At 40.2% G+C, this 13470-nt stretch overlaps 1 protein-coding gene across 1 annotated transcript in view; it reads left to right on the top strand.

Annotated features, from left to right (window-relative positions):
* Positions 1 to 13470, top strand: part of RAPGEF2 (Rap guanine nucleotide exchange factor 2) — a 278273-nt gene that overhangs the window by 115084 nt on the left and 149719 nt on the right. Inside the window, exon 4 of the mRNA XM_018562259.1 lies at positions 3965 to 4021. Within this exon, the coding sequence (XP_018417761.1) occupies positions 3965 to 4021 (57 nt within the window). The remainder of the gene's footprint in view (positions 1 to 3964; positions 4022 to 13470) is intronic.

Below are 13470 nucleotides of genomic sequence, written 5' to 3'. Positions count from 1 at the left end.
AAAAAACCCTGCTTGGTGTCTGTGATATTCCAGAGCATTTACAACAATTGACATATAATCATATGTTTGTGCTAAAAGCAAAACTCTGGAATTTTCCGTCTCCTGTGCTCTTTCCAGTGTTTTGGATGCTCCTTTACATTGTCACTGGCTGAATTTTCCAAACATTCCAATATATTCTTTTGTAGAACGGAATGCTGCAGCCTTGCATTAAACTAAAGCACTTGGCAGTCAAATTCTTACCAGAGATATTCACTGAGAAATCATTTGGTTGACTGTGATGACCATATCTGAGGCTTTAGTCGCAGTTGTAATACTCTTGAATAAAACAGGAGATACTGATCATACACACAAGCTTTAATGGACATGGAGTAAGCTTTAGGACAGGCAAGCCTTCCGGAATAGCAATGGCTGTAGGATGAAAAAAAAGTCAACACGGCAGTCTCTGTTCCATTTGGTAACAAACAAACCTTTGTCTATATTCACCTGTTTGACGCAATACAGTCCTTGTGCCTCTGAAAGGGCTTTCTTGTACAAGGAGTAATAATAATGAAAATTCTCTCTGGCCTACATGATTTTGTCTGTCAGATAGCGAATGAAGACTGCATACAAATATGAGCCGATATTTCTACCTTTAACATCATTTGTCTTTTCATTTTCTCTACTGCAATTACACTGAAAACACTAGAAAAGATTTGGCTTTGCTGGGACACAAAATTATATATAATCATTGCATGTAATTAAAGGCACTGCGTGGGTTGCATGAGTAATTTGGCAGGTTCCATTTTATTTTGTTACCTGGCATAGTATTCGTCTCTTAAACTGTCTCCGTTAATTTGCTTCTGCTTTCTTTACCAACATGCTGTAATCATTTTAACATGAAGTCATTTGTAGACATTGTTGGATGATGTTGTACATTATGTATTTGCTTGCACTACATCAAGGTCTCTAAAACTCCGTTTTTATGTGGACGCTTTGTGTTTTGCCTGGGTTTTTAGTATTAAAGGGTTCTTGTCAGTTTGGCTGATGACCTTCATGTCCAAGACTCCCACGCAATGCTGGAGACGGTCATTTCCTAAATCGTAGAAGAAGAGAGACATATCACTTCACATAATCCTACAGAGGTTGACTCTGCTCTAGAACCCACCTCAAACATTTAATCAGTGGCAGCAAGTAGCACTGTCTGGGGGCCTTGCTTCACGACAGATATCCGTTTCTATTAGAAATCAATAAAAAAAAAGTGAATTCTGCTTCGCAATTCATGTTAAACGACTGTTGTCGTCAAAAGTGCATGTATAGGCAAAAACGTTTTTGGGTGGGGATTAAACAGGGAAAGGTTAAAACCCCTGTCATTTCATTTGTTTGCTGTCTGTATCCTGTTTGGGAGATTTCCCTTTACACTGGCCATACACTATTTTATTTTTTTCTTTCAACCAGTGGGCCAACAAATTATAGAACAGATTCCTCCGTCAACGCTATGAGTGCCGTCTGCTGACAGAATACCCAAACGGGGCACGCAGCTCATTGGCTGCCGGCTCTGTTTGTTCAAAGATTTTCCTACCGGCTCCTTCAATCTGCTGATCAGGGGATGCTGGGCAAAAGGGTGCCATCAGCGGCGGCCACTGTGCCAAATTTAGCCGGTTCCTAAAGAACTGGACGAAATTTGCATAATGTATGGCCAGCTATACTTACTGTCCTGGAGATGTAAATTTCTACAAAGTGACAGTATTTCACCTTTTAAATAGTTGTCCTCCTTGAAAGATTTGCCCTCACCTCTTGTTCTGTTGACAACTTTAAAGTTTTGAATTCCCAATCACTTTCTGTCACAGTGGAAATGGTCACCAAATCGAATAGAGAGGGTGAATCTACCTAACGGAGACAGCAATAAAATCTTGATAAGTTCTAGTACTCGTGTTTGGCCACAAATTGTGCGTCTATACATACACTTTAAAGAGCACTTATACTTAAAATGAATGAACGTATCACTAATGTAGTAGCAGGTGAGTTCTTTATTTGCTTTGGGCACAATTGCATTCACTTTAGTATTTTCCACGGTATGGCCATCCAAGTTGCAAGGCCCAGCCCTGTTCTGAATGGGGATATCTAGTGCCATCACGTCACACTGTACTGCAGCATTATTGCTCTGTCATGAATGTATATATTTTTTGAGGTGTTCATCAAATTTGTTGTTAGTTTCAATGAATGTCACAGAGCCTTATCAAGATCGTATACATGCACAGTGCTACAGGCCAGATTTTATCAGGTCATGAAATTCTAAAATGACCTTCAATTTCCCTTCTTTTTTGGAGGGAAGCCACCACAATAGCCAAATATTGTTATTGGTACTAGCCCTGGCTATTACACTGGGGTCCAGAGTTCAGGACACTATGTGCAAATAGATGGTGTTCTCTGTGTTCCTGGTGATCCGTTTTTCTCCAACAGTTTACAAGCATAAACATAGACATGTGAATTGGAGGTACATTAGATTGTACGGTGTTCAGGAGCTCAGACTGATGTAAATGGGTAAATGTCAGTTAAAACTTTGTGGGGAAACTTTTATGGTTGTACAATTGAGTAAAATTACATTATTTCAGCAAATGGTTAGTTTTCCTCAAATAACATAAAGAAAATAATAAAAAAAAGAATAAAGAAAATGACAAGTGAGAAAATCATTTAATGTAAAACTAAATCCAATGTTGTTTTTTATTATTTAGTTTTTTGTATAGAGTAAGGGAAGGTTATAACCCTGTGCCATTGGGATGATTTCCCATTAATTCCTGTCCGATAGTTTCAACAGAAAGTGAGACTAAATCCCTCCATAGAGAGGTGGTGCTAGTGGTCAGCGGGGTCCCCAGAGTGCTATTGCCCGCATTGGAAGATTTCCCATCTATTCCAGTTTTGATGACAACCCAAAATTTGGGATTTGATTTTCACCTTAAGTAATAATGATAACCAGGACAAATGTAGAGAATGAATCTCCCTGACGAGGCCACAGGCAGCAATGCAAACCTGACAGGTTTTCTAAACCCTCTCGACTCTATCCAAAACTAATTTTAAAAAAACAGTTTGGCTTCAGTTACCTCTGAAAGTCTTAAAGTGCATTTCAGGTTTTCATGATTCCATATAGAATATCATATTGCCCAACATGGACTCAATAGGCACCATATAGATATGTCTGTCAACTAAAAAGCATCCGGTCTGTTTCCTTTCTTGTAAATGAACAGTGTGCCTTTCAGCTGACACATCTAAAATGTGTCCATGATGGGTAGTTGGCTGAAGGGTATCATAATTGATACCCTTGATAATACCTACCCTTGAGAATACTCTATCGGCCATGGAGCAGGTTGCTTGGCTGGTAGTAGACTAGGTTTTATGTAAGGCTGGAGGCAGTCTACTTCTCTTTAGTGATGCCTCCTCTTCACTTAAATGAATTGCAAACAGCCATTGCTTCCTTTTTGAAAATGATAGTTGCATGGCTGCCTTTGGCCTCAGTACTTTGGGTCACTGGCCAGGAACAAGCATAAAGTGAAGTCAAAACAAGTAAGCTGCGTAGGTACCATAGGTCATTAAAAGTAATAAAACCAGTGGACCAGCATGACAGCCTGGCAGCTAGTATTTTGGGAAGAAGGTCTTAGCAGTTACATATTTTTGGCAGTGCAGACTGTAGACATATTAACATTATTGCATCATCAGCGATGGACCTGCTAAAGTTTCAGTAATCAATCCAAACCTTTCAATGTAATAACTGTTGGCATGAGCTACATTACAACCCATATAAAAATGTCCTGGTGTATGGTTTATTCATGTGGCCTTCTTGTCCATACCAAGAGTTCTTTAAACAAAGCAGCTGGAGCTGGATGTTGGGTGCGCAGTGTACACAGTAGGATTATACTGTACACAGCAGTATTGTGTGCTCTGATGATATTTTTAGATCTCTTGAATGTTAATGTCTCTCTCTCTATTGCAGACTGATGTGTGAAACTGTCCGGTATGAAAGACATGAAGCTAATGAAGTGTTATACTAGTAAGTGCATTTTCTTCATTCTCCTGTTAAGTTGGGATTTAGATTTTTCTTTTCCTCGTAACACAAAAGGTTTGTACAGATTTATCTAAACAGAGCAGATTTTAAACACCATGTACTAGTGAACAATGGGCATTTTACTGTGCAAATCCGGGTGTAGGTGAACAAAGCCTGCATCCATTCTGTAGTCTGTAGAGATTGTTTAATTATAGGAACTTACGTCAGCCAATGGAGTGTTTCCAGCTTTTATTAGATTCCATCTCCCATAATTCTTATCTGTCATTTGTAATCTTGGATGCCATAGCTTTGGAAATGCTGCAAGCTGTTTGTAATTTTCCCATTTTGACTTAATTAATTAGGCTGAATAATTATAAACCAATGTCCTGTACTGTGTTTTGTCACTCAATGCTCTAGCTTCAAATACAGTGTGTTCATATTTAAAGATGAGCAAACTAATCTATGTTAAATTTGACCCAAATCGGATTGATTTACTTTCATCGGAATATCCACTTCCCTTCTGAGTGCAAGCAGCACAAGGACCAGGGAGCCACAATTGCTTGGTTCTCTCTATAATTAAAGAATATGAGCTTGGCTTTGCATTAGACTTTGGTATTGCAACACCTCTGTGGATAATGGAGTTTACACTCTAGTAGGTAGCTTGTCTTATGTGGAAAAACCAATTTGCTCAGCAGTTTAGGGTTAGTAAGCTGAGGGAACCTGAGAGGTGTGCGAGTGCTGTCATTACTGACCTCTTTCTGACCAAGCCTGGCTGTCTCTAACTCAGAATAAAATCAGAATTCTAAATCTGCATACTTCTTTTAGCCTAAAGAATCAAATTATTTCTTCTAGAGGATCAGCATGATAGTATTGTGATTGTTACATAGTTACATAGTATTTGAGGTTGAATAAAGACATTAGATTGTAATATCTTCCCTTTATTGTAAAGCGCTGCACAAACTGTTGGCGCCATATAAATCCTGTATAATAATAATAATAACCAGGCAACTAGCATTTTGACATTGAGAGATCACCACTGGCTGTCTCCATATCAAAGCTACTGATGACCACACAAACTGTAATGTTTAATATATTTTGTCAGTACAGGTTTCCTTTGTGGATTTGAACTTAAATGTGAACAATTGCTGTCTTATAGTGAACATCTAGAAATGTTGTGCCAAAGCAGCTCTCTGCAACATTTACATTTCTGCTTTGAATTTCTCCTGAAAAATACTTTTTTCTGTGCCTTGAGCATCATAGCTGTGCATCTGCAGTGTAAGTGGAAAGGTACTTCTGACTGCTAGTCTCACAAGATTTGGAGTGAGAGTTGGTAATCAACTATAGTAACTTTCCAAGGTGCGTCTAGCTGAGTGTCTATAGAAGTGTAGCCTTCTCGGTTCCGCATTATAAACAGTTAATCTTTTCACTCCACCAAAGCTGGCTGATATAGTAGCAGATTGGGTGTTAGAGTATGTAAAGTGAGAAACATGGCACACTGGCTTTGTGAAGTAAGTTTAGCATTTTAAATTAAATAAAAGATAAAATACTAATCACAAACATTAGCAGTTACATGCTCATCAGAGCCACAGAACCAATGTATGGCAGATCCTTAGATCTTTTTCAAGCATGAGAATCCTATAGCATCCATCAATAATTGTTAATGGCTGATGCATTTCCGGGGTCGTGACAACTATCAGGAAGCAAAGCTCTTCCGTTATGAAAATGACTGCCCTCACACAAAGACTGAGTACACAGAGCAAGTCATGGTAAGACAGTTACAGAGAAATGAGTATGACAATGACTAGTCAGGTACAACCCCTTCCATTCCCAGCATGGTTCAGGTTTTTTTTTACTAGTGTCCTAGCCTAGGATGGACCTCTTTTCTCTACTGTGAACTTTATTTTATTTGCCATTTTCTTTTTCGAGATTGTTTTTTTTCTTTAATCAAGGCTACTGAGCAGGCTGTTTATTTATCTATGTAGATCAGCATACCTTCAGCAATAGTTTGGGAGGCTGTGTCCGGACCCATTGCACAGAAAATTGCAAGACCTGTCTGGAATATGACATTTTGCACTGGACTCTGTTGTGCACTTTCCAGACCTTTGTGTCATTTGATAGTTCACCACAGAGCTCGTTCTAGGTCCAGAGCTGTGGCACAGCCTCTGCTGTGACCAAGTCTCTGAAAACTCTTTAATGAGTATGCCATGTGGTCCGAGCATCAGAAGCTACTACACGTTACTATTGAGCCCCATCATTACACCCATTTTCTGTTGGTTGGAAATGTTTAATACACTGGAAAATTAGTTGATGCTTCACTAGCTGCAGTGATACATGTCCTGCCTTTTCAGCTTGAGGTAGCATCTTCTCGCCATTGATCTAATTTGCAAGAGACACATTGTCTTTCCTTGATTAATACTTGCTGCCGCCTACCGTAACCTGGTCACCCCCAACTATTCGAGCCACTCTGGCTTTTAGCAGATGATTTCTAAGTATCCATGATTTTTGCCTAGTGTTCTCAATTAAGTTGGCTCTGTTAAACAGTTCAACATGTCCGATCCCAAGTGCAAAGGAAGCAGTTTTGCTGCATCAGGATCTCTTCAGCTCACAATCCACCGACAGTTCCATGGCAGCCTACAGTGTCCCTTCTCATGGACCTGACACTGACGGCATGGATTGCTGTCCCCTGTACGAGTCTGCATACACCTGAGTCTTCCTAGCTTTGTCAAGTATGGCCCCCTCTTCTGCCTTATTCAGGGAGGAGTTCTCCACAGCAATGCTGAGTTTTTTTTGGGGCCATATTGCAGCTTTGATTATTGGCTTTTGCAGAGGTAGGTGTGAGTGTAGTTTAATGCCTTTTCCTCGGTGGACATCAAGGATGTGTACTTGCATTGAACTATCTTTCTAGCACATCAGCTCTACCTCCGGTTTGCTGTGGGTGCTCAACACGATCAGTTTGTGACCTTACTGTTTGGTCTGTCTTATACACCCCGAGTCTACACTACGGTTTTGGCACCCATTCTAGCCTTGTGCTCCCAGGGTAACCCCATTGTGTGGAATATCTGGGCCGTATACAGCATATATTCTGACCGACAACATGATGCAGACAATCCAGACCTTAAAAGGTTTGATTGTATCCGAAATCTTCAGAAATCAGCGCTGATATTGACGCATCCCTTTAACTATGTGGATCTTGCCTTGAATATGGGTTAAACTAGATTTGTTTTCCTTAAGAAATACCTCTGACTCCCCACTCCCAGATTCCGACTGTACAGTCCAGGAACAATACAACACTTAATTCTGCATGACAGTTCTGGGCTTAATGGCAGTTCCTTTTGCTCAGTTCCACTTCAGGACCCCACGAGACAGCATTCTGTTGTTGTGGGACAAATTGGTTCAGCCTCTCCACAAATGGACTCACCTGACACCAGCAAGAGAGGTAGAAAGATTTCTAGCCTGGGGAGAGCTCCATATTCCAGCTTTGTCCAGAGATTACATTCTAGGTGTAGAGAATTAGTAGACAGGCAACCTACCACACTGTTAAAAGCTAGAAAGTCTACCTCTCACAAGGTCTAACATTGCACATGCAAGGCATGTTTCGTCTGGGGTGAGAAAATAAGATTTCACCCCAGAAAATATTCACTGGGAAGAATCCTAACCTTTCCGCAATTAAGTCTGGAGCAACATTTCTGCACATTTTGACTCTTGCGATCAAATTCCAAAGATTTTTAGCTTTCCATTAATTGATTAGGACGTTTGTACAGGGTGTCGCTCATGTGTCTCCACCTGTGTAACAACCTTGATTCTGTGGGATTTAAATCTGGAGCTCTCAGCACTTTATACACTGTCTTTTGAACCTACCAGGAATATTCTTCTTTTCACTTTCACTTATAAAGTTGCTTTCCTTGTTACCGTCTACTCTGTGAGGTGTGTGTCTCAGCTGGCAGCCTGTAAGGAGCCATTTTTGGTCTTGCATAAGGAAAAGGTGGTGTTGAGCGCTTTCTTCCTTCCTAAGGTGGTTATGGCCTTTTGCCTGAACCAGAACGTTTTTCTTATGTCTCCCTGTCTGGCTCCAGTATGCCAGAGGGATATTTCCGGATGTAGTTTGTGCTGTGCAGGTTTACCTCTCAGCCACTGCTTCCATTGGAAATAATGTTTTATTATTCCTTATGGTCCATGTAAAGGGGAACACACTTCTCGCTTACATCACTTCTCGGTGCCTCAGACAAATAATTATTTAAGCCTATGGTCTTAAGGACAAGGTTCCACCTTTTCCCATCGAGGTCTGTGAGGACTTCTTGGGCTTTTTGGCATCAGACATCTGTTTTCTCAGATTTGCAAGGCTGCCACCAGGTCTTCTGTTCACACGTTCTCTAAGATTTACCAGGTGGATGTTTAGGTCTCATCTGATGCCAACTTCGGGCATAAAGTCCTTCAGGCAGCTCCTTTAGCTGCAGGTTGCCCTAGATTTACTGTTTGTTAGGCGGCCCTGTTATTGTTTTTTTTCTTGATGCCCACCACTCAGTTGGGCTGCTTTTGGATGTTCCAGTTGTCTGCGAATTCTTAAGAAAATAAGATTTTTGTACTAATGGTAAAATCCATTTCTTAGAGTTTCCAAATCTGTAAATAGAGGAGTTGCACCATTTGTACATTGTACTGTGCGTCCCTGTCATTACCAGATTATAAATGGGCTGAAAAACTCGGCTTATACTCGAGTATATACGGTATATTGTGTTTGTCCGAATGCTTTATTTTAGGAAATTCAGTGGACCATCCTTTTATCCTTTCTTCCCAGACAATTGTTTTGTTTCCCCTCACTATGGTTAGAGCTTAGATAGTCTTCATAGGAAGAAAAAAAAATTATGAACATTTTATTTAGAACAAGGTTGGTGTGTAATCAAATACCAGCCAGGTGCATGGAGGACACTGCCTGTGGTGTTGAACAATATATTTTAAGGGAATCTATATAAAATATACTTTTTGTGCTATAGTCTTTTTGTTATTATATAGTCACTTTATTTGTTTGTACTTTTAAATACCTCTCCATTAGTATATGCCTTGATCATTTTAGGATGTGTTTTGATTCTAGCATTTTATCTTAGGAAAAGGTAATTTCTAGTCATAGCCTGTTGAGGTGCAAACACTTAGAGTTTTAGAGGCACACTGTTTAGAGGCCCACTGACTTATAAGCTCTCAGCATGACATTCGGACACATGATGTCCGAGGTTGGAGCTCTTCGCCCACTTTTACCCCTGGCTGGAATTATACCTAAATGCATAGATGGTCCAATACCGTAAGCTTTAGCCATCATTTGACTAAATTCTAAAATATACTCTATTTGTCCTGCTGTACAGAAAAATATCACAAAATGTATTCTGCTTGTATATGCTGAATTGGACTAGGTACCATTTTCTGTTTGTAGAACTACAAGCAACTGTGTGCTCAAAGCTCTAAAAAGCCACAGGGCTACCTCGAAAACTGGTATTCCAGAAGTTAGTAGCCATTTTACTTCTGTATGTATGTCATTAGTTGGAAAAAAAAAAATGGTACGCTAGCAGGACCATAATTCCAGAGAAGGCTGAGCAAGTGCCGCATTACAGTAGCCAGAATGGGTGCGTGTAATCTCAAGGACTCTTTCCTACAGATTGCAGGATACAGTAGGGGCTGAAAAAAGTACATTGTGTAAAAGGTACACTGTGAGGAAAGGTACTTACCATGCTATAAAATGTTCCCTCCATTTTGTAAAGCGCTGCATAAAAATATATTTTAATGGTGTTTTTCTTAGGGGTGGTTGCCGGCCATCTGAACCACCCAGCGGCTTTTTTCCTCTCTCCCTAGCTCTCCCTAGCTCTCCCTAGCTCTCCCTAGCTCTCTCTAGCTCTCTCACTATGAAGTTTCACTCTGCTTGTTGCAGCAGGGAAGTCATGTTTTATTTTTTGTTGCCCCATTCCCTAAGGGCTTGTTCACACCAAGTGTGGAGCAGATGCAGTTAATGAACGTATAAAAAATTCATCCAATGTATTCCACTGGTGTTTTGGGCTCTATATCACACCACAGCGTTCCGTTCTAGAGCATGTAGAAAACCTGCAGCATGCCCTATTTTTTCTGCTCTGGAAAGCACCAAAACACATGCAATTGCCCTGGAACACACTGAAAGCCCATTTTAGGCTAAAAATATAATGAATTTCTTTCAAAAGTTTTGAAAAGCGGACCGAAACTAGCCAAAAATGAGGCAAAACACACTGCACTGCATGTGCAGAAACTCATGCAGATCTGGTCCAGATTTGGTGTGAACAAGCCCATAGGCCAGGTTCACACCATTTTTCGGACAAGATCTGGACCAGGGTGCATTGCGGTTTGCTGCGTTTTTACCCCGATTTTGCCGTGTGTTGGAGAGTTTTTTTTTTTAGCTTACAATATACAATATACCATAAGGATACATTGGGATGTAACTGTTCTGGTCTGGACATAATCTGGACTGAGAACTATGGGGAAAAACACTGACCCCATAGTTCTCCTTTTAATGTAAAATAAATGTGTAATCCACCAAGAATAGCACCACTTGTTATTGTCATGGCCCTTGATATGTAAAAAGTCATTGGCTGGTACAGTTCTGCAGAATTCATCCAGAACAAACATTTTAATTTTAGATGGATTGACCCTTTATAAGCGCCATATAAAAAAATCAATAAATAACCTCTACAAAATGTTTTGCAGAACATGCAGCAGACATGTTTTAGTTAAACTGATGTACATTTTTCTAGAGAAAAGCAGGGCAGTTTGGGGCATGTAAGCATTATTTTATTAGTATAATCAGTAGGAATAATGTCTTTCTCCAGATTTCCCTAATTTCTGGCAGAAATCATCCATTCTGGGCCTTCTTTCTTAAGACGTTTAATATGACATAATGTTTTCAACCCAATCTGATGACTAAATATGTAATTAAGGAAAGTATGTCCGAGAGTGTGTGGTGAACTGATTTGCGTTATGGTTTGGCATTGAGCAGTGCAAGCTACACTCTTGACATCCTACACAGTTCACTTTGTTTAACAACCTACTCATAATGGAGGCAGACATTTTGCACATCTGTCTAAACCTAATGAGAATTACCTGTGTGCATTAGATGATGATCATTTGTTAGGGCACAGTCTTACTGTCATAAGAATAACTGTGTATTAATGAGTCTCAGTGCTAGCTCACAAGGGCCACCATCTGTGTGTATGTTTTTTCAGCTAGCAGTAGCAATAGTTCTGCACTCATTAGTAACCTACGTAAGGAAAACTAATAGTGTAACCCCTCTTAGCAGACTTTGCTCTTTGGTGTTAGGGGTAGGGCAATCTAATGGTAGTGTAACCCCTCTCTCACCAGACTTTGGTGTTAGCGGTAGGGCAATCTAATGGTAGTGTAACCCCTCTCTCACCAGACTTTGGTGTTAGCGGTAGGGCAATCTAATGGTAGTGTAACCCCTCTCTCACCAGACTTTGGTGTTAGCGGTAGGGCAATCTAATGGTAGTGTAACCCCTCTCTCACCAGACTTTGGTGTTAGGGGTAGGGTAATCTAATAGTAGTGTACCCCTCTCACTAGACTTTGCTCTTTTGTGTTAGGGGTAGGGCAGTCTAATAGTAGTGTAACCTCTCTCACTAGAGCTTGATCTTCGTTGTTAGGGGAAGGGTAACCTATACACTACGTAAATCCGTTCTCACCAGACTTTGCTCTTCGGTGTCAGTGGTAGAATCGTTTATTTAGAAATACCTCTTTAATTTGCACTGAGTTTGCTGTTTAACTGCATTTAGCTAAGCAATAAGTGTGTGGCAGCATTCACTAACCCTAGAGGCGTCTCTAAACTGAGCATGGGAAGTATGTAATTACAGATGGCAGTTTAAATCATAGGTAATTTTAATCCACACAGCAACGTTACCATTCTGTTGTTTTTTTCCATGATGTTACTGCCCCTGAGATGCATGTTTATTTTCATTTTCTCCGATTCATTTTATTTTTTACATTTGGCACTTTACAAGATTACGGCAGCTCCTACTGGAATCAAAATGCATAAGGGCTAACCGCTCATTATAGTATTTAACCTCCATAATGGGCATTTCATTAAAACGTGGGGTTATCACATCGCATGTATAGCAGAGCAAGCCCAAGGGTATAAATTATACAAACACATGAAAATTTGATGTGTATCAAATATTCCATATATATTCAGTCGGCTCTTATTTGTGTTAAGGTAAATGTTTTAATGTAACACTTTGTAGAGAGAGTGCATGGCTGAATATGTATTTGAAAATTAGTATCCAAGTGGCTTAACATGTCTAATTCATAACATTTGCTAGCTTCATCTAACAAATAATAATAATAAATTGAAGTGCGCGCACAAACATAAGACTACATAGTACATCTGTTTTTAAAGGGAACCTCTCCATACAGAGCTATGTGAACAGCAGTGACCTGCTACTGTTTGCCTACTGAAAATGTTTGTTGCCTGATCGTGTCCATCTTCAATACTTTCCAGGCACAATTCCATAACAAGAATGCAGCAAAGTCAGGAAGTAGTCCAAGTTTATCTGTATACTTGTTCTTGGTCAGTGATGCAGAAACTATTAAAACTAAAGAACCAGCTTGGAAGCTGGGCAAAAAGCATTTTTAGTTAGAGGTCATTTATGGCGGCCTCCCTCCTTTCTCTCGTGATCATTTTCCTATAAAGCAGGCTTAAAGGCCTAGAGCATTGGTTCTCAACCTGTATAACCTCAGGACCCACATTTGTCCTTGGTTATTAAGTCGTGACCCAAGTCGCACCGCACTGGAACACACGGCATTGCGGTACCGTGCGTTCCTGTGCGGGCAATCGAACTGTGGGTGGGAGGTGCGTTTGGGTTGCCATTCAAATGAATGGCAATGCAACAAACCTCCCAAACCAGAATGCGCGGTAGGTGCGATTGTCTGGTACAGTGCGTTAATCGCACGGGTCTGTGTGATTAACGCACTGTACTAGTGTGTATGGTAGAGCTGCAGCTAACGATTATTTTCAAAATCGATTAGTTAGCCGATTATTAAGTTCGATTAATCGGTTAATCGGATAAACAATAAAATACATTTTAAAAAATGGCTCCAGTGATGGACTACTAGTTTGTATTGAGATTGGAGTCCATCACAGGAGCAAGCTTGGAGCGGTGGCAGTAAAAAAGAAAAAAAATAGTGTGGTGTGCAATATAGTGAAATGGAAAGTGTAAAATTATACAGCAATGAATGGCATCGGCTATAGAGGACTACAAATCCCAGCAATAGTACATTATACAGCGCAATGCAGAATATCACCAGCTATAGAGGACTACAACAAATCCCAGCAATAGTACATTATAGCTGGCGGGATTCTGCATTGCGCTGTATAATGTACTGTTGCTGGATTTTGTAGTCCTCTATAGCTGGTGGTATTCTGCATTGCACCACTGTATAA

Source organism: Nanorana parkeri, unplaced genomic scaffold (genome assembly GCF_000935625.1).
Source record: "Nanorana parkeri isolate BGI_ZX_2015 unplaced genomic scaffold, ASM93562v1 scaffold568, whole genome shotgun sequence".
NCBI lineage: Eukaryota > Metazoa > Chordata > Amphibia > Anura > Dicroglossidae > Nanorana > Nanorana parkeri.
This window is presented reverse-complemented; position numbering and strand designations above follow the sequence as displayed.